General features: G+C 39.9%; 1 protein-coding gene across 1 annotated transcript; it reads right to left on the reverse strand.

Annotated features, from left to right (window-relative positions):
* Window positions 1–18,247: 18,247 nt before the first annotated feature.
* LOC109976102 (tubulin beta-1 chain-like) lies at window positions 18,248–19,385 on the reverse strand. Its single transcript, XM_029275812.2, has one exon. It carries the CDS (start codon window positions 19,377–19,379, stop codon window positions 18,267–18,269), a length of 1,113 nt encoding a protein of 370 aa, XP_029131645.2. The 5' UTR covers window positions 19,380–19,385; the 3' UTR covers window positions 18,248–18,266.
* Window positions 19,386–22,690: the final 3,305 nt, after the last annotated feature.

Raw genomic sequence — 22,690 nt, forward strand, 5'->3', positions numbered from 1 at the left:
ACGCCCAGTCTGAGACCGAGACAAGACTAAGTATAGAAATGCCTGGGGTGGCGCAGTGGTTAGTGTGCGCGTCTCAAGTGTGGAGGCTGTGGTCCTCCAGGTGGGCGGCCCGGGCTCGAATCCCACCTGTGGCTCCTTTCCCACGTCATTCCCCCCTCTCTCTCTCTCTCTCTCTCTCTCCCTGATTGTCTACTCTATCCACTGTCCTATCTCTACATTAGAGGTACAAAATGGCCAGAAATATAAATAATGGTTTAAATTCTGAGACGAGACCTTCTGAGTACTACAACACGAGTATATAGAACATGTGAAAAAATGTGTCCCTATCAACGTTTGTAATCAGCACAGTCATCAATGACATCCCAGAGAAGGGGTTAAACTATCTGTGTTTCAGTGTAAAACTGATTACTAGACACAAATAGCCACAAATAAATCGACATGATTTACAAATTAACCAACAACAGTGAACGCCCCCCCCCCCCCCCACACCACCAACCAAGACACTGACGCATATAAACACACACACACACACACACACACACACACACAGGGTCGATCCCTCTCAACTTTGTCTAACTTTGTCGTTATAAAACATCTTATCACAGATCCAATCCCTGTAATGAGGTGCAATCATGACAAACGTTATTACATAAGACTCTGTGCGTCAATTGAACTGCATTTAATTTCCCCCAGATGGCAATGATGGTGATTATTAGAGCTGTGAGCAGAATGACAGCTCAGCATGCTCTCAAAGTCTGGCAGTGAACTACAGCATGTAAGAGAATGCAAACTGTACACACTTCGATAAAAAAAGAGGAGTTTGTGTATTTAGGCTGCAAAAAGGGAATATTTGATCATCCAGTCTTTCAAGTGAGAAAAAGGTTTTGCATGAACTAATTGGTAAATTCAGAATCAGGTGGACTAGAGGGACCTGTTCATGGAGACTTGACATGTCTAGTGCTGCTTGTATAGCTCGGTGCAGAGTGGACAGAAGCCAGATCAGACAGTACGATCAATCCCAGATCTCCTCAGGGTCAGCTAAACTCAACTGCTTACATGTTTTTAAACCGCAAAGGGTTAAATACCTTCTCTTAAAGGCAAATGATGTGGCTCCTGCTTTTGCGTCACTGTGGTTTTATAGCTGGCTTTATGGCCGGTTGGGTGTTGCTGCTGTTGCTCTCAGAGGAATCTGCTGTTCGTAGGAGGAAATAGATTTTTTGATTTGCATGAGGGGTTTGTCAAGCTGACTGTCCCAATCTGAAAACATTTGATTGAATGAATGTAACATGTCCTTGAACAAGCAAGCTGTTTGATGCAAAACGTAAAAAATCAAATAAATAAATCTCATGAAATGAGACTGAACAAAAATCTGAACGTATTAATGTATGTACAGTGATTTTCAGGGAAAAGGCCACACGATGCCCCTCGAGCCCCCTGAGGCTGAATACATCCTACAAAGCCATTAAATCAGTCTCGTGATGGATACACTCGAGCCAATTAGAGGAGAGATGATGAAGTGACTGAGGGTGGCAGCCTGTTAGGAGCTCGTTGGTGAGTTCTCATTGTGCCTGACAGAGCCGAGAGAGAACACGTGGAAACTACTCGTGATGTTTTTGGGGACATAAAGTTCCACTTTAAGGGTCGCACAGAGCTGTGGCAACCTTCTCAAATATGACTTACTCTGGTTCTTTTTCTCAAGTCAAAATGCCAAAAAAAATGTTTTGTTTTTTTTTGTGATTTTTGTGAAAAAAAAGTTAAATTAAACCAGATAAACGTATTTTAATTTTCATCTATCCAAATTTTTAATCAAACAATTGTAAGAGAACAGGTGGAGCGACTTGTTTCTTCATTAACATGACAAATAGCCCTGTAACCATTTCTAACGATGTTCATAGTTGTGTTTAGACAACATGACCAACCACGTGATTCTAACTTCTAATGAAACAACGGCTCACTGTCTTGACCTGTAACTCACTGTCCAGGGTGCACGGCAGGTGAAGCCCCTAAAAGTAAACAATCAGCCACACATCTGCTCTCTTAAAGGCTTTATATGTGATTTTTCACACTTAAATATAATAGAAATCAAGTATATCCTCTGAAAATAACTCTGTGAGTCATGACTGTCTACAATGGGTGTAACACCCGAGTCCCACTGTCTGTGATGTTTTCAGAGTTTTCAGAGTCCTATCTTCACTTTGTTTACATCGCCGAGACAGCCGGCTGACTCCTCCCCTCGTGTATAAAAGTTGTTTAATTGAGGGACTAGAGAAAAGAAGAATAACATACTGTACTCACTGCTTAACTGTGTTTCTAGATCACGCTCATTTCAGGCAAATTTACATGCAGTGTGAAGATACCAGCATAATAAAGATCGCTAGCATTAGCATGCTAACACAACAATGCACCGCGAGTTGTTTTGGTTTCATGCTGGTGCTCAAGGGCGACATCTGCTGGATCAAAAAATCACATATAAAGCCTTTAACGTCCATATACGTTGCTAGCAGCATTAACAAGCACCAGGACGAGGTGTTGTTGATTTACTCTTTTCTAATCTGAGATCGAGCGTCATGCCAGAGTATCTGTGACGACAGCAGCGTCGCCTCTGGCCGACACTTTGTTTACATGCAGGGGGACGCACAAACTCTGCAAGCCCAGTGGTCAGTTCTCTAAATACTAATGGTGATATCAGACAGACTTTTAAAGTAGATTAGTCATGCAAACTAGAAAAGACGGCATGATGTGTTTCATCTGACATCTCACATCCTGTGGTGTGACTATCACACGTGCACACATCACAAATAGTAAAACGCTGTATAGAAATATGATATATTATTCCTAGTGGGCTCCTATGCAAGTTAACTTGAATATGTGTCCGAGTTGTTGCACCTAAATGCTCCAGTCAGAGCTTTGGGATGTTCCAAGGTGCAGGCTAAACAACCTGAGGTGACAGAGTGGAACAGTCTACCTGTTAATATAAGAACTGCTCACTCCATCGACATCTTCAAATCTTTGCTTCAAACTCACCTCTTTGCTCTTTGGCTTTTAATACAATTTGAGCTTGACATTTTGAGATTTTTTTATTCATGCTCCTATTTATTGTGTTTTTATTGTGTTTCATTCTATATGTTATTATATTTATTGTTTTTTTACATTGTGTGTTTTTGTAAAGCACTTTGGTCAATCAGGGTTGTTTTAAATGTGCTATATAAATAAAGATTAATTGATTGAACTTGTTATTATTAATATAATATTAACTCAAACTCAAATGCCACTCTGATGATAGAAGAAGAAGATATACTTTATTAATCCCACAAAGGGAAACTAGAATTTCACACTCTGTTGTTGAACATGCTACAGATAGATCTTATGGACATGCAGTGATGGAGAGATGTCAGAGTGAGGGTTCTGACCACAGCGAGCGCTCCTGAGCTGGTGGGGTACAGTATGTCTGTACGGCATATTATGCTGCTTTGGACTGTTTTCAGTCATGGTCACAAACTTGTGTTCTATATGAGATAAAGCAGTGAAAGTGTCATTAACGCTCCCCTGGATTGACGACTTCAATTAAAAGTACTTAAACCAGCTTTATCCTAAATGAGTTAGTTGAAGAGGCTGCAGTGCTCGACCTAAAGATAGGTTCAATAAATCAAAACTTCTCATGATGTAAAGAGACAAACCTGAAGACTCATTTCAAACCTGCTACATAGAAAGAGTCGGGGAAGACAACCTCCTGTAACTCAATAAAGAATGTGTGTTTTTCCCAAAGTGTGAGACATTTCATATCAGTTTCTGTTTCCCTTTTTCTCTGCTTCTTCCACAGCTGTGTCACTGAGCCCCCTTTTGGTAATCTTCTTTCAAACTTTAGAAATCTTGTATTGCTCTCACGCACTCTTAACAAATCCTGAATGTCTGCAGCACATGGGAACAGTTGTGCAGCTTGCGTGAGAGCTTGTGTAATGACACATGTGTGCCACTCGTTGTTCCCCCCGCTTCACCATTCCTTCCCGTAATCTCATGCACTACAGAGCAGTTATAGTTAATGACACACAGGGCAGCTACGGGGCTTGAACCCGGGTCATCTCGTCGAAACATACACTGAACATGGACGACCCCAGTGTCACAGATAATATGTAGAATGGTTTTTTAAAAGTTTTACATGAGAGAAAATAGGATGTTTTTGCCAGCAGCATTACCCTGGAGACGGATGAGAACACAAGTTTGTCCAAGAGGAGGAAAATCTGCTCTGCACACAAAACTTCATCAACTTTGACACGACTAAGGTGATTTTGAGAACCAAAACAACAAAAACAAACCATCTACAGCTGGATGTGACAAAGAAATCATTATGGATCTGTGAAGAAAAAAGGCCCTAGTGACCCCCCTGTCTCTGTCTAAGGGGGTCAGTGTGGATGTTGTTGAGGACTACAAGTTCTTAGGAGTGTACTTGGATTAAAAAAAGAACACTGAGACCATCTACAAGCTCCTTATCCGTCTCTATTCCCCGAGGAGGCTGAGGCCCTTTAACATGTGCAGGACAATGCTGAGGATGTTTTATGAGTCAGACTGAGGGGGGCTGATACCACCAGACTAAACAAACTGATCCGTAAGGCCAGTCATGTTGTGGACACTCTGACTGTGTTTATCAAAGAGCCTATAGAGCCTCCTCGAGGGAGAAAATCATGTCAGTCCCAGCAATCAAGTTTCATCACATTGGCTTTGGGCTTTAACAGATTTCTGAGTGGAAAGAAAAGATAAAACTTGAAGGTAGGAATATTGAGCGACCTTAACTGTCCCTGGTATACAGCCGATGTTACCAAAACAAATTGATCAGACACTCCCACACACACACATGCATGTGTGTGTGTGTGTGTGTGTGTGTGTGGGAGTGTGTGTGGGGGAGTACATGTGCAGACAGAGGGAGAATACAGGCACCAGAGGGAGGGGCAGACACAAGATAGACTGAATTGAGTTTTTTTTCTTTCACATCTTATCACAGGCACCGGCAGGTCTTCTTCCTGCTGTCATGTGGTTGCCATAGCAACTGTGCCAGACTTGAATACTGAGAGACATTTTCTAGACTTTTTTGCCTGAGGGATTGCTCCACTTTTACTGCTCGATTATTATAAGTGCAACAAACACAATTATTTTTTTAAAAAGATCACGATTATTAAACACGATTACTCATCGATTTAACAACATCGGCATCACATGAACTTATCACTATAAACACTTTTAATACTTTTAACTTTCATGGGAATGCAAAATCGTAACCATAATTGAAATTTTAATTGTTTAGATTGTGTATATGTGAAGATGTGTTGAGAGTTTTAGGAAGCCTACGAGACCTTTAGTTAGACAAGACATGCGATTTCCAAACATTTTCATTCTTAATGAGATAATATTTAATACATAATGTCAAATAAAATACCCCTAATATGGAGGATATTTTTTAAATGAGTAAATTATGAAATCAAAAAGTAAGTTATGTTGTTGATGGGGGGGTCTGAAGTCTGAATTCTAGGAGGTAAAAGAGAGCAGATAGTTTGAACAGATCCTCTCCTCTCCCTCTGCACACACAGACAAAGATACAAACACAAACATCCTGGATGCATGCCATGCCTGACTTCATTCACCTGCAGTCAGACCACACGCCCTTCAGAAAAGAAAAGAATCTAAATGCTGGTCAAAGGAAGAAGAGGATCAACACTCGGACCAGGTACAGTCTTCATGCTCCATGAAAAGTTTGCTTTAACCTGTGACAAACATTTAGAACATCAAATACGGGGGGGGGTTTCTGTTATGCAACAACAGTGTGCACGCCGAAATGTTGTGGTTTGCAGGAGGAAATGGCTTTCCTGGACTTTTTGATTGATTAGGCAATCAACCAGCAAACTGAATGAGCGACAGCTGAGGAATATTAATCCACATCACAAAGTCTAATTATGGGATTTTAACCCGAGGCCAGCCGTTGTTTATTGATTAATATCAGTAAATAATGAATTATTGAATCACCAGCAAAACAGACATCTTTAACATCTACTACAAGGTGCAGCTGTTCATTTTTGGTATATTGTTTTAAGTGTGGCAACAGGTAGCTTGTGCCAGAGACTAAGGTAGCAGGAAGTAACTCATCTTGCTAATTTTAGGCTAAAATGTTTGAAACTATTTTAAAAAGTAAAAAAAAAAATTCAATTATCATTCTGTGTTTAAATAAAAAAATATTAAGTAGCATTTAAGTCGATGCATTGACCCCAAAAAACTAAAAGTTTTGTTGTTGTTGTTGTTGCGTGGTACAGGCCGAGCAAGGAGACGTTTGCATTGTCACTTCCGGTCGGCATCTTTCGTTCTCCGTGTATCAGTTGCGAGATTTTTAAAACAGATTTTTCTAACGAATTGCTTCTGGTCAAGATTTAATTTTGGAATTATGATGATGTATGAATGATGTATTTTATTCTGAGTAAGAATCCTAAGCTCTGAGGAAAAGTTAAAAAGTAATGGGTTCATAAAAGAAAGACCTAAAACTTCAGCTATAGCTTTGATTGATAATTTCACAGCTTCTAATATATTGAGCATATTGTGGCACTGGCAGTATTCTGTTCTATGTTTTGCTCCAGATATGAAATAACATTGATTTGAAAACCAGGAAGACTAGAACTGCTGGCTAACAAAGACTGAGTACAGTAAATGTTACTGGTGGTTTTTCATGATCCAGATACATTCAGTTTTCACATTAAACTGAGATCTGAGATTTAAAGACTAGACTTGTTGTGGATGAGGCTTTGCAGTGTGAACAGAAGAAACAGGTACAGGAAGAAATGTGTAGCATTGGATCTGTTGTTCTGTCTGAAGTTTGTTTTTAAATAAGAGTTAACAGCGCTTTTGAGGAAATAAAACACTATAGTGTTGACTCAGTGATGTCTAGTGTCCTAGGGCCTGGTAATTCATGGAACCTGGAACAATACTATAAAAGCTAAAGCAATGGATTAAATCTGGCAGCTAGTTAAAGTTGATGACACCATGTTGTGAAAGCAGGGGCTGGAGTAACAAATAGAGAGAGGAGATGGAGACACATGACTGATCTGCTTTTGTCCCAAGTTATTATGTTTTGGCTTCAGTGTACCCTAGCCAATTAATTCAATTTGATAGCCCATCTCTCTCCAATTATACAAGAGGTGTGGCACACGTGAAATATAATAACCATTTGAGTGAGAAAATAAATCAGTTTCTGAGTTTGTTTTGTAAGAACTGAGGTGATGATGCCTTAGGGAGTAGAAGTGTCACGGTGAAGGAATTTCCACAGCAGTGGTCCAGGGTTGCTCAATAGACAGCAGACAGCGCTTGGTTAAGGTAAGCACCGTCACAGCAGCAAGTTATCACCAGAATCACATCCTCTTAAGACTTTTGCCTCCACAAAGTCACAAGACAGTTCTTTAAAAAAACAACAACCTGTCCTTATGTATTCTGTAGCCAAATCGTACTGTACAGGTTAAAAAAACAAACAAAACAAAAAACCTCTTGGTTGTCACTCTTGCTGCCATGACGGTGCTTTATTTCATCACCAGGCCCTGTGCAGTGTCTGCTGTGAGGGAGAATTGGAAAAAGTATCAGAGGACCTACTTTGCAGGTGTTGTTGCATGTTAATAAATGTGCTTGTGCCTGCACCACAGACTGTAAATATTAATGGACAAAGCCTGAGTGACGTCAGCCATCTGTTACTGCACGGGGCTCTGGAAGCTCATCGCCAGCTGTCGCCATGTTGGAAATCCTGACTCAGTTTAACATTCAGTCAACCTAACGACAGGCTGAGAGCTGGAGCTGAGGCGGGTTTTAAGACTTTTGATGAACAGTTACATCGCGCCCACCTGTCAATCCTTTCAGCTACACGCCTAACTATGGATAACAAGTATTGTTTTCAAAAAACCCCAAAGAATCAGCCCACATACAGTGTGTGCCAGTGATGACAATAACTAATCAGACCCGTTTAGTTTTTTGTACCAGGCATAAAAAAATGTTTATTTAAATAAATAAATGTTTATTTATGCTGTAAAAACTTTTTTTTTTTTTTTTTTTTGCCTGGTGTGCACATGTGACTTCTGGTGTTGAATTGAAGAATTTTTCACTTCTGTAATGGCTTAATTTTTTAAGACCGGAGGTTGTCGCTTGGCCTGCACCTGAGTTCTGGGTTTGGCTTTCATCCACCTTTTATCAGTGGTTGTACTAGATATTCATTACTGCAGCCTGAGTCCTATTCAGGACATGTTTGTTCACTATGAAGTGGCAAATTAAAAGGTTGTTTGAAATTTTATTGATGTTAATTCTAAAATCATGCAATCATTGAGAAAATACGAGACAGCTACTTTAATCAGAAATTAAAGGACAAGATCACAAATCCTAAAGTGTTTCTATGAACAATAGTTTTTTGCACGTGCATGATTTGTATTGCTTTTTATGTATATAAGGTTCAAAGTATCTTAAGTTAATTGGAAAATAAAGCTACAGCAGTCCTATAAGAACAATTGAAAAAAGTTAGTGTTCCTGTGAATATGTACTACTGACTGTTTTCTGACTTAAACATGTGAATCTATTCTTCTAGACAACAGCAGAGCGTATTCACCATGCTTAGATATTAAACGTAGTTCTGGACTTGTGAGTATCACATTGGCAGCTGTGATATCCCAGAGGTTCTACTGCACGTGTCAGAGTTAAAGCATGGGGAGTTCAAGTAGAGTTTCATGATTTGTGGGAAAAGCTGTAGGGGGGAGGGAGGATTGCCCATATTGACAGTAATGTTTGGGAAATTAGGTTTCAGTTTTAGATGGACCTTGGCTGGGAAATTTACCCTGGGAACATTTCTGATCTCTGTTTCCTGTGTTGAGCTGTGAAAACCCTGAAGTGAAGCAGGCGATGGATTCTGGGCTGTGGCCGTGATGACAGCTCTGTATCAGTGTATTGCGCTGGCCTAGTCCAGACACTTGGCTATGTGTTGAAACATGCAGTGTTGTGCAAGTTCAAATTTAATAATTGCGAGGTCAAAAATAAGTTCACACCGATTAAAATGAACTAGTTCACGTTTATAGTGCACAATATTACATTTGGATCTAACACTGAGCTACTCTTTTTCAGTTGAGCTTCCTATACTCCCATCCCTTCTTGTAATCATCACTCACACACAAGTTTTACCCAAATTTAGGCAATAAATTAACATGAATACTAGAAGAATCTGTGTAAATCACATACACAGCCATTCTAAAATGCCAACTGTACAGCAGGAATGTCTTTATTGCCACGTACTCTTTGGGCTATGAAGTATTTTTTTTAACTCAAGGCTAATAGTTATTCATAAAATAGGGCGTGGCTGATCCAACCAATGATTGTTTCAGATAAAATTAAGGACTGTCAGGTCCTAAGAAATGTTATACTTTGAGTTTCGAACATTTAACATTCATTTGTATTGATGTCAAACATTCAGGAGTTATTATGCCCATGTGTGGTTGGTTGTAAACATGCAGGCAGTGATATTTAACATGCAAGATTCAAATATTTGACTTATTTTAAACCAACTTAACTTGATTTAAGTATTTAAAATATAAGAAATATGACTAATACATAAATGTGTCTATCATATTTAATGAGTAAAAGTCATAAACACATCAGCTTTTGTCAGGAACATTAGACGGTGCATTGTGTTCGCCTCCTCTGTATTATTTCTCAGAATCTCCCCTGAATGTTTGAGCACACAGAAAATAGATAAAGAAGCACAAATGTATCCTCAGCCGACTTGCATGGGTTGTTTCAGGGAGAGGGTGAGTCATTCATGCAGCTTTTCCAATTGATTGTTCATGGGGAAGCCTCACAGTATGTTCTAGTGAGGAGGAGCAAACAAAGTATTTCCCGCATTCTTGGGAAACACCAACCATTTGGCCAGTCTCATCCCATCAGTTATAATGTTTATTTATTCATACAGAGCGTGTCTGTTTTGATATAGCCACACACACTCTCAATATATATTTATTTTATATAACATCTAAACATGTTTAATGCTTTGTGTGTGTTTTGCAGATCACATGTAGCAGCAGCTTGCTAAAAGAACACCGAACATCGCTTAATCAGCTGATACCAGAATTGGATTTTTCATATCAAGGTAGGTGTGGTTTGAGAAAGGATATCAATTGTTTGTGTTTAGTAATGACATTTGAGGTTTTATATAGTAGTTGTTGACACATCTTGTGTTTGTATGGTCAGATTTTTTACTCATGGAGCTGCTGTAGATGGCATGAGTCCAAAAAAACAAATCTAAACTTCATGAAGGCAAAAACTTAAAGTTAGTTATTCCAATCCATGTAATGATAAACAACAAAATGTGTCCAACAACTCGTATCAAACCTTTTCAGTGTCTGCTCATTCCGTGTTCTTAACCAAGGTCAACCAGGTCAAAAACCAATGACCTCCTTCCCTGTGCAAAATCCACACCAACAGCCCAACACAATGATAAACAACAACAAAATATCAATGGATGGTTCCAACAGTCGTGGTGTGTCTTTAAGCATAACGGCTGCTCATTCTGAGGCAAAGAGTTCAGCAGACTCATGTGGGTGTTGGTGAGCTGTTTGTATGTGGATGACGAGCTCTCTGTTAGGAAAAGAAGAGGAGAACATAAACTTTATTATTTAACTCTCGTAAAGTGGTGTGAACTATGTTTGCAATAATTAAGAGAAAGCAAGGAATGGAGTATAAAAGTCATATAGTTCATATAGTTGTATATGATATATATATATATATAGGCCTGATAACACTATGACAACTTTTCCCTCTTATATCATGACTTTGAGTCTGCCTCCTGACCTACTATATTATGTCAGAGGCAGGTTTGGTGTTCTCGCTACCCTGAAGTGATGTCGGGAAGAGCAGATCTTAAACTACTATTTTAAGAAGCCTCATGAATTATGGGTGAAGGATTAAATGCGTCATTGGGAGGCAGATCTGGGCTCCTACCAGCACGTCACAGCACACACACACACACACACACACACACACACAGGGACAGTACTCACACTCATGCACACACATAACCTATATTAATAACATTCTCGTGGGTGTCCAGCCAACTTAAGAAATGATCCACAAGCAAGTGTAGGCACATTTTTCTCTTTTTTTTTTTAAATCTGAAATTAGTTCATTTATATTGTCTCTTAATATTCTGCCACAGATTTTCTGATCTCACCTTAGCCATCGATCAAGCGGTGATTTAGCACAACATCTTCTTTTTCAGGGTCGTTCCTCAGTTAAAAAAGAGTCACGATTTCTGGGGCGCTGGTGGCGCGGTGGTTAGTGCGCGCGCCCCATGTATGGAGGCTGTCGTCTCAAGTGGGCGGCCCGGATTCACCTCCCACCTGTGGCCTCTTTCCTGCATGTCATTCCCCACTCTCTCTCTCTCTCCCTGATTTCTGACTCTATCCACTGTCCTATCTCTCCATTAAAGGCACAAAAAGCCCAAAAATAAATCTTTAAAAAAAAGAGTCTATAAAATAAATCTATATCAGGTTTAAACTTATAGAACTTGATATTAGCTTTCACTTTGAACTATTTGTAAAAACATAACTCATGCCTGTGCTATTTCTGTTGTATTTAAAATACCCCTTTAAATTCCCTGCAGTGAACTTATGTGGCTCCATTCTGTCATCTCTGCCTGGCTTTCCAAGCAAAGGCTGGTTCTCTTGGGAGCAGCCGAAAAACTTCCCCACTGTTTATAGATGTAAGCTGATTGTATAGCAAGTTTGGGCTCTGTTTATTTAGGCTCGGCCCTTGTGTGGAAATGGTAATTGGTTTGAGTAACAGGAACTTATTGGACCCATGTTGACATCCTTGAAGACCATTAAGGAGACCACAAACCAAACCAGTCCACTATCAGAGGGATGAGCTCATCTTTTTCCATACCCAGCTATGAGGCTGTAGGGGAGAATTTGGGGGTTTTCAGAAGGGCTTGTACCAGGGTACCGTAGACGCTGGCTTTGGTTTTAGGTCAGTGAATCCAAGCTGATGGTATTTGTTATTAAATTGGTGCTTCAGGGCAGGGACGCAGTGGGGTATGCAGTCGTACTAAACTATCATTTAAAGTTGTGAGTCTCTGAAGTGGATTTTTGATCTGTTTTGAACCAGCCTCTAGCTTGGCCTTTGCGTGGTTGATGCAATGTTTGACCAAATATCCTACACTATTACCTCCTATGTTAGCCGTAGCACTTACTAATTAACAGTTTGATCACTGACTGGTGGCTTCAATGGCACCTAAATAAAACATGTAAGTACTATTTTAGGGACCTATTATTATTTGATGATGTGAAAATCCGTAAATAAGTTGTGGAATTAATTAACAAATTAGAAGAAACTCTGGCTCAACTGTAGAATGTGAAAAACCAAAGAGTTTTTACCAAAATATGGAAATCCATTCTATATTCTACAATTCATTAAGCAGATGCTTTTATCCAAAGTGATATACAGTAGGGAGTAAGTACAACACAAGCAAGGATCTAACAACATCAGTAAGTGTAAACTAACAGCTTTAAGTCTGATTGGACACAGGTTCTTGAGAGTTCTAATCAGCATCAAAACCATCCTAAACATCATAGGCCTCTGCAACATTTTAGAATCGTTCATATTTATTAGGTCTTGCGCCCAGTACGGAGACCTAGTAAATAATAATAGATGGTAAATATATAGCGTCAGAAGATGCACTGGAGTTGTAGTCAGCTCGTGGTTCAGTATGTCATTTAGGCTCCAGTTATAGCCAGTGCAATGAAATAGACCCAAAAAATGCATTTCTACAATTCACTTCGCAGACGCTTTTATCCAAAGCGACGTACATCAGAGAGTAAGAACAACACAAGCAAGGATCTAGAAAAAAGGGAACAATGTGAGTAAGAGCAAACGATCAGCTTTGAGTCTGATTGGACACACAGGTGCTGACAGGAAGTGACCAGAGGCAAAGCACAACATTGAGGGCAGTTCTTGAGAGCTCTAATCAGTATAGAAACCATCTTATAAGTCATCGTTATCAAACAAAAACCATCGTCATTACCATCATCATCATCAATAATATGGAGACCATCATCATTAAGTTAGTAGGTATTCATTTCACCCCGACGGTGTCCTGTGGGGAGATTTCTGTTCGTCCCAAACACATTTTCTATCGTACCCGGGACGCCGTTAGTCTAGAGCCCTGAAGTGAGGTGGTGTATATGGAGTTTAGAGAGTCTTCCAAGACAATCTGAAACCAAAGAGCCATCTTGAGGTTTATGTATTTAAAGTAATGACTCAATATGAATACCCCCAAGCAGCATTAGACAAAACAAACAAAATTCACCTCTGAGCTGGCAGTCGGCCTCCTCAGCATCATCACGTAATTAGGCAGTCGGTGCTGATTACACAGAAAACATTTCTTCTTCATGAAGTGTGTATGTGTTTCTTTGGACGTGTACGCTCACACCCCCGCCCCAGGCAGGGCAGCTAGAGGGGTAATGATGTCGAACTGTGCGTCTCTCTGGCAGAGAGGCACGTAGGCACTAGACATGGCACCCTGCCATTACCACGCCTTATCACCCTGCATGTCTTCCCCTGCCGCTGAGTGGAGGGTGAGTTGTTTTGGTTTGACTGCATTCACTGCTGCCTAATCGGATGGTGGATGTTTGTCTTCTGTTCACATTAAACGAGTGCAGCCTAATCATCGTCTCTCATCAGGGCACTTTGGGGGGTTGGCAGAAATCATGCAGGGCGGAGGCTTGCAGGGATGTTGCCCAAGCAGTGTGCAGGAAATGGCATGAGGCCTTGGTACGCTCGACGTGACAGTTGCAAAATGAGCCCAGGGAAGTCCATAATAGGAGATGAAGTTAACTGTGAAGCATCATGTTGGCTCTGTGATCACAAAGGCCGAGCATAGTGCACTCATTTCTGCTCAATTAGACAGTTTAAAGTAAAAAGTGACACAACAAATGAAGAGCATGAATTAATAGATTGACTTTTCTAGCTGTGAAGCTGTTGGGATCATATGATTGGATAGCTCTTTCTGTTAGCTTGGTTCACATCAATGTATCGTATGGTCACGTGCCACTGGGCTTTCCCTGCTCTTCAGTGCCCTGCTACTGTAGCGATGAATTAGTGTCACCATCCTACTCACCTCAGTAAGCATGGCAAGAGAGAGGACCTCATTGAATTGGTTTAACTTTGATAATCTTATTATATTTATCATTTGAATAAATGCTTTTGCTGAACTCATCCTATGTATGCACCTTTGTCATCCTATCTCTTTCCTTTCTTTTCTAACTCAGTGCATACTCAATGAAACATAAATTGTCAGTGTGTAGCATGCTAGATAGAAATGTGTTCCTCTGAAGAACTGATTTTGAGTTTTCACAGTCAAGAGCAGAGAGAAATGGGTTTCCTCTACACACATGTAACATGCTGTGTTCATGCCGCCTTACTAACACAAACATCTGTTCTCATTTCAAACTGTTGTAAAGTTTCTGTTCTTTACAATAGTTTGCTTGCGCACCATGTGTTTTTTTTCCTCATTCCATCCACACACCTTTTGTTTAGGAAGAGTGTAGTCTTTTGCAACGTTGTTATAGTTACTTTCATGCCAATAAAGCCTTATCCTTTTAGTGTGGTATGGAGCTCAATGAAAAATCAATACATCACATCACAGAACAGAAAGTTGTCAAAAGAAAGGAGTACACAAACAGAATATCAAAGAACTGCAGTTTGTAGAAATAACTGAGAAATTTTAAAAAGAAATGTCCTTGAGTGTAAACACAGTTAACTACCAGGCCTGATCTCAGATCAAGGTTTTAGACCACAAAGATCCAGCTTATATCTGAGGAATATTTATCATTTGAAGTTCCAGTTCAAGAATTCTGATCCACACTAAACAAGTTGAGTAGTTGAACTCACAAAAAAGGTCATTATATGAATGAAAAGATTTGTTCTTCAATCCTTTCCATGGTGCACCTACTTTCATTTCCAGCCCAGGAACAAACGAAGGCTTTCCAACAAGCCATACAGCTTTAAGCCATCCCTTATCTGCAGCAGAATCGGGAGCAGTCTCAGATGTGCGTGGAGGACAATAGACCTTTTTGAGATAAATTACATAGAAAAAATGAACATAGCAAAAAAAAACACTGCATTTTGTAAGTATGTGTAAAATTGTAGTGATGTTCACAGATGAAGGGTTCACATACTTTCAAGCAACAGTGTATGACACAATGGCAACAGCTGGAAATGAGCATTAAACATTCAGTCCATTATGGCAAAAATTACAATTTAAACCATTTTTTTAAGGTGATGATGCTTGAGTGAGGAATTGCAGCTTTTGAAATGTAGACACTTTCATGTCAACATACACAAGCACAATTAAACCCAAAACACATTAAACACCAAGATCTCAAACATGGCGGATTATTTCCTCTCTTTTCTCCACATGGATTAATCCTGTGTACCCACAGTTCAATATCTCCTCTGTGAGACTTTGAATGGTTGTCTCAGCGGCTGCCTCCACCTGAAATGAAACAGACCACCTTATCGTTGTGTCAAGAAACAGATCAAGTGATGTGTGAGGGCTCTTTTAAAGATAGAAAAAAGTCAAAGTACAGCTATGAAGGCTGTTGTACAAATTGCTCCTGATGACAGGACTGTAAGTGACAGAGCTACTTGGTTTCATTATCAGTTCATTTACTTTAAAGTTCTTCCTGCTGATCAGTTAAGTCTCCATGCTTTGTCAGATCGAGGCCACTGATCAGTTTATGCTTTGTTTTTTTAAGAAAGGCTTTATACTCTTACTCTTGTTAAGAGGTCGGTATATTGGGCATCTCCCACATTGTCTTTGTCCAGGTTGTCAAAGTTCAAGTACCCAGTGCACAGGACCTTGTAGCACCAAAGCACAATGAAATTAGGAGCAGGTCCTCCTTGGGCCAAGCTGGAGGCCATTATTTCCCCAACAGTCCTAACCAATAAACATTTTCAAATAAATGTTCATGATGCTCCATTTCTTCATAACTGCTGAAAATATAAATATGAAACTTTTGCATGCCATGTTTGTCTTTAAGCTTAAAAGGTGATCTCCCAAAGTTCTGTTTACAGCATGTGTCTACAACCCGAGGAGGCAGATTGTAGGTCTTAGTGTATTAATTGTAGTTAGTGGTTGCCTGGTTAACCAAATAATGATACCATACACTGAAAATGAACATTTTTTTAGCCCATACCTGAAATGACCTTTATCTAAATCTGAAAGGGAATAGTTCGGTCTCCCGCCATTTGATCCCTTCTCAAGAATTTCTGTTCAATGCCTGCAATCATTCCTTAAACATGATGAAAAAATAGTTTAAACGGTAAATTTGCTGATAAAATTCCATGAATTCAATGAAAATATGATGACAAATAAGATCTTAAAGGAATAAAGGAATAACACTAAGAAAATAAATAAGCTCAAATTTGAAATGCAGTTTGTCAAATAAGGAGAGAACCTTTACTGCAGTGCACTTTCATAAACATTGGTGACATATAAGAGGCTATTTTAAAAACACCTTTTTCAATCAAAGCAGCACAGGCTGAAAGTTCAGACCTATATGTATCACTACATCCTACATAGAATAATCATGTCACTTATTCACTTGATGAGACATTGGGTCCCATTAAAGATCGGGTAGATGGCTGCATGAGAGCTACTCATTTTATATATTTTTAAATGATACAATTAAAAAAAATCAGTTCAGAATGATGACATGGCTTATTGTTATCTCCGGGCCTTTAGAGCATCTGAAGTAATCTGAGCTGTGAAACCTGAAGATGGCACACTACAGTTTTTCAATGTCTCAGATATCCTTTTCTAAAATCTGAGAAAAGCAACCTACCCACCTACATTACTCGACAAAACAAAAAGCTTATTTTTGGCTTCAAACCGAAGTTGTTAATTGAACATAAAGACGTAAAGAAATAAACTTTTGTAAAAAAGAAAGTATAACCCAAAAGGATGTTGTGTATAGGTACAGGAACATTAGCTTTAGCGTGAAGGTTTAATGCCGCCCCAGAGAATGTCTGCATGTTTTTTTCATGTAACTTGAATCTGTTTTTTCCCACAATGATCTATATTTGATAAAATGTTAACCAGTCATATCTGTTGAGCTGCTGCTGCAGGAGCACACAAACATGTAGAGAACATTCAGATTCTTTTGTGTTTAGTATATTCAGTAACAACACAAACAGCTGTCCTAATTGTGTTTAGAAAGCTACAAACTAATTGGGTAAAATCATAACTGTAAAATACAGGTTTCTTGAGACTTCTTAATCCGAGTTGTATCAACAATCTTTCTGATTTAAAGTAAGAATTCAGGTTAAAATGTGTTCCTTAGAAATCTGAATGATTACAGTACATGTCTGTGTTCACTGAGAGTTCAATCTACTTGTTTGTTGTTGACAGAGCGGCTTTGTGTCCCGCTTTGGAGCGAAGCAGGGCTTGGAGAGCCAGGTGAAGAAGGTGTGCTGTTGGACTCTGCTGGCCTTGGCTGTCAGCATCCTGACCTACTGCGTTTGGAAGAGAGTGGTTTAGCCAACACTGCCACCTACCGACCACAACCAGGAACTGTCAGAAACTGAGCGACAGTGTGGAAATGTCTGCAGTGGTTTAAGATGCATCATTTTATCAGTAATCAGTATGTTACCTTCAAACTATCAGTAGAATTCAAACGCCAAACACTGCATGTGATATCTGATGAACACTTTCCTTTCAGCTTGTAATTTAATCATTTTAATTATTTTTTAGTGTAATTATGTATATATATATATATATATATATATATATATATATATATATATATATATATGCTCTTTGTCTACATCTTAGCAGCTCTTTTATCTACAATGAATTAAAATAAGAACAAAACATTGAATGAACCATTTATATCCAGAATCTCCATCATGATCTTACTACTTTTCATTTAAGTCACATTATAACAGATTTTAAATGTTTGTTTACTTCTGCATTTCTGGCAAAACACCAGCCATGCAACTACACCTTATCTACAGTGTAGAGCCTCTACTCTTATAAATACTTTGACTTCATAGTTACATCTCATTAATCGGAAAGTAGCCTGTGAATACTATTAAACACATTAAGACTTCAAAAAAGCAGAAGAAACTTTTATTCACACGAACAGCAGACAGAACACTGAAAACACTTGTTTGGAACATTACATTTTAAATGGAAGATTTGGACAATTTAAGGTTTAGGCAAGCTCCTCCTCGCCTTCCTCCTCAAACTCTCCCTCCTCCTCGGCGGTGGCGTCCTGGTACTGCTGGTACTCTGACACCAGGTCGTTCATGTTGCTCTCTGCCTCGGTGAACTCCATCTCGTCCATACCCTCGCCGGTGTACCAATGGAGGAAAGCTTTGCGCCTGAACATGGCTGTGAACTGCTCAGAGATGTGCTTGAACAGCTCCTGGATGGCTGTGCTGTTGCCGATGAATGTGGCAGCCATCTTGAGGCCACGGGGAGGAATGTCACAGACAGCGGTCTTCACGTTGTTGGGGATCCATTCAACGAAGTGGCTGCTGTTTTTGTTCTGCACGTTCAGCATCTGTTCGTCCACCTCCTTCATGGACATGCGGCCACGGAAGACAGCCGCCACTGTCAGGTAGCGGCCGTGACGTGGGTCGCAGGCAGCCATCATGTTCTTGGCGTCGAACATCTGCTGGGTGAGCTCTGGTACAGTGAGGGACCTGTACTGCTGGCTGCCTCGGCTTGTGAGGGGAGCGAAGCCTGGCACGAAGAAGTGCAGACGAGGGAATGGCACCATGTTTACAGCCAGCTTCCTCAGGTCAGCATTGAGCTGTCTGGGGAACCTGAGGCAGGTGGTAACGCCGCTCATGGTGGCAGAGACGAGGTGGTTGAGGTCACCGTAAGTGAGGGTTGTAAGTTTAAGGGTGCGGAAACAGATGGCATACAGAGCCTCGTTGTCAATACAGAAGGTTTCGTCTGTGTTTTCTACAAGCTGGTGGACTGACAGTGTGGCGTTGGAGGGCTCAACGACTGTGTCTGATACTTTGGGTGAGGGCACCACGCTGTAGGTGTTCATAATACGGTCGGGGTTCTCTTCACGGATTTTGCTGATGAGCAGTGTGCCCATCCCAGAGCCAGTACCACCACCAAGAGAGTGTGTGAGCTGGAAGCCCTGCAGGCAGTCACAGCTCTCTGCCTCCTTCCTCACTACATCCAGGACAGAGTCCACCAGCTCTGCACCCCCAAGCTGCAGGTCACTGTCACCGTGGTATGTGCCAGTTGGGTCAATGCCGTGCTCATCACCTCCCAAAACTGAAATACAATAAAACATTTTAAACATCTTACATTGTTGGCTGATAAAACAAGTGACAGGGGAATGAGTAGGCAGTAATGGCAAGTTGACGCAGGTCATTATGTATTGGTTTCTTTCATTTTTAAAGCTGACGTAGCAGTTCTATAGAGGTTGATTCATAAGAGCAGTTGAACGTCACTTCTGGCTCGCCAGAGTGACCACGCCTCCGTTTGGGTGAAAACAAGCCCTGAGAACGTTTCGGCGGTAGATTAGAAAACACTGGAAGCCATGTGATTAAACGCGATTGCGATGCTTTTTGTACTTCAAACTATTTTAAAAACACAATTTAGTATCGGGTTTTGATTTACAAAGGACACCGGAAGGTAAAAGAAGAGCTGTGTGTGTTTGGACTGAAACTAGAGAGGATTAAAGTGGTAAATTGTGGGACCTCTGTCATGTTCCTGCTTTAAAGCAGAAGTGAAGTGTGTTAACAGATTCTTCACACACTCATTCACTAACGTATTAACAACGTTTCAACTGTCAAATCACATAAATGTTGGTGAAAATGTCTCTAAACGAAGGAACACTACACCAAATCCTCTTACTGAAAAATAAATATCAAAATAAAAAGTTGTCTCTATCGATATAACACCTCTCTTGCCCTACTCATCATTATTCATACTCACGTATGAATACATTGGCCAGCCAGCTTTTTGGCTGGATGATAAATTTGCTGGATTAGTTTTCGTTAATACAGCTATGCGTATTATTGTGTACAAATATTTGTCTGTTTGACCTAGAACCCCCAAATTTTCACCAGTTGTTCGTGAGATTTGGAACTGTCACCAAAACAAAAATAGGTATCATGAGAGGGTAGTCAGCTCACCAAACAACAGGGGGAGCTGCTATATATGGTTAAAATACATTTTAACAAATGTATCAATTATTTTTTTAATATCTGATAACATAAATGTCTTAACCATCCAATTAAACTCCCCTGTGTACCCTCAATTAAATATATATTACTTCTTAGGTAAGGGAAACACTGAGATCTGTCTAAAAGACTACAATTCCTTAGAGTCAAGTCATACAGCTTGATACTGAATGGCGCCATAATTGTAGTCTTTTCCGTTTCCAAAAAAGGTTGTAACTAGGATTATAAAAGGCTTACAAAAGATATATTCACTGAATATGTCACAGATCTTGTGTGACCGAAGTATTTATTGCATAGTACATATATGATCTATGTTAAAATAAAGTACATATATCAGTTAATTTAGGATATTTTGACTGTTATTCTAGAAATGGGAATTTTGGTAGTTATGTCTGGCGTTGTGCACAGAGGGAACATAATTAGGGTTGTAAAAAATGTATATCTACCCACTATATCAAATATTTAAAAGCCGAATGGGTTTTGTAAAATAATCTAGACTATATATATTGTAAAAAAAGTGGTCAAATCAAACCTGTTTTAAAAGATAGTATTAATCTGTCAGGATTATTTTGTTAAATAAAATCATATAAATCACACAAACTGTACAGTATTGTCTTTATGTATTGTTACATGTTATAGTTTATAATGTTGCTAATATGCATCGATCTGTTCCAATCGTTTTATTAAATTTGGTTGTAATGAAAGACATCCATAAAAATGTAACAGAAATCATTATTTATTGCATAGGAGTTTAGTTTGATGTGTAGGATCTGATGTAACCATAGACTGGATGTAACCCGTTTAAAGAGCCGCGAACCGAACGTCCACTTCCTTCCGGTTCGTTGTTGATAGCGTCCATCGCAACCACCATAGCAACAGTAGAAAACTTAACAACGCAACGTTTCTCTATCGAGACCTGAAAGAATCTTTGTGGAAACAAACAAACTAAAGATCATAAACATAAACCGAACGAAGATTATGAAGATACAATGTACATTTGTCGCCAGAAAGGTTATCAAAACGACACTTAAGCCTCAAACTATCTTAAAATATTGCATTTTCCACCGAAAGTAGAAGGGATGTCCGCCATGGTTTTTTTTTCGCCAGGGGGAAACTGGGCAGTCACGTGACCTGAGGTATGCCTATACAAAAGAATAGACAAAAGGAAACGTAGACATGTCACAATTTTAGAGCCCTTATTGTGAAACTACTACGTTTTGCGCAGTGGACCAACGTAGGTATTACACATTTTGACATGAGACTGGGTTGCTACAAGCTGACCCTGGATTGTGAGTGGTTGGAAGAGAGGTGATGGTGATTTTCCCTCTGCCCCCACAGCACAACTCCTTAGCCTTTGTGATGTTGAGCTCCAGTGAGTCTTCTCCAATTGTCTGGACCAGGTTGTTGACTGCCTGCTGGTATTGAGTCAGGGCAGTGGTGTCAGTCAGTTGCACAACCAGGGCCATGTCATCTGCATACTTAAAAAGTGTCATTCCTTCACTGTTGCAGGAGATGTTGTTTGTGTAAACCGAGAAGAGAAAGGGAGATAAAACACAACCCTGGGGAAGACCTGTGTTTAAAACCAATTTACTGGAATTAAAACCATTTAAAAACACCTGTTGTGGTCTTTCATGTAAAAAACTCTTAATCCATAAAACCAGTGTTGGGTGGACATGAAGGTCCCAGAGGCGGCGCAGGAGTGTCTGTGTGTACAGTATTAAAAGCAGAGGAGAAATCCACGAATAGAATCCTAGTGTGGGGATGTGCAGAGTCAAGGTGACAGTGTCTAAAAGTGTGAGACTTGCATCGTCTACACCACGTTTTGCTTTATAGGCAAATTGTAGGGGATCAAGTTTGTTAAACAACATTTTAGACAGATGGTCACACACTATGGATGTTGTAGAATCTGAGTCCCATTTTGTTTTTGCTCTGTCCAAATATGACCCTAAGAGAGTTATTGCTTCATGAAATAGCCTCGTCAAAAAAGCTGAAATATTGCGGAGGCCAGATGAGCAAAAACTGAAAAATCTGTTTGATGTGTTTTAGCAAATGTTTGTCTCAAAACTTTGTAGAAAAATGTTGAAAGAATCTCTGCACACCTGAATCTATACAGTATACAGTCTATGCACCGTGCAGTAGTCACAGTATATAAACGTCACTCCCCCCCACCTATTGGCTCGAGGTGAATTCTCTGGAGAATATCCTGCTGCGCTCTCACTTCAGCTCACTCGGATTCACTGTGTAAAAAATACCAGGCGTCTGGCAGGAGAAACTCCAGGTGAAGTCCAAGCGAAAAATGTGGCTGTTTGCATTCACACATGCAGCTCCTTGTGTAAATATCAGGAGTTTTCTGCAAGTGTGAAAGCACTATAAGCAGCAATAAATGTCTTAAACAAATACAAATGTGAGTTGTCTGAGTGAACTA

The sequence above is a fragment of the Labrus bergylta genome, chromosome 6 (assembly GCF_963930695.1).
Source record: "Labrus bergylta chromosome 6, fLabBer1.1, whole genome shotgun sequence".
NCBI classification, from domain to species: domain Eukaryota; kingdom Metazoa; phylum Chordata; class Actinopteri; order Labriformes; family Labridae; genus Labrus; species Labrus bergylta.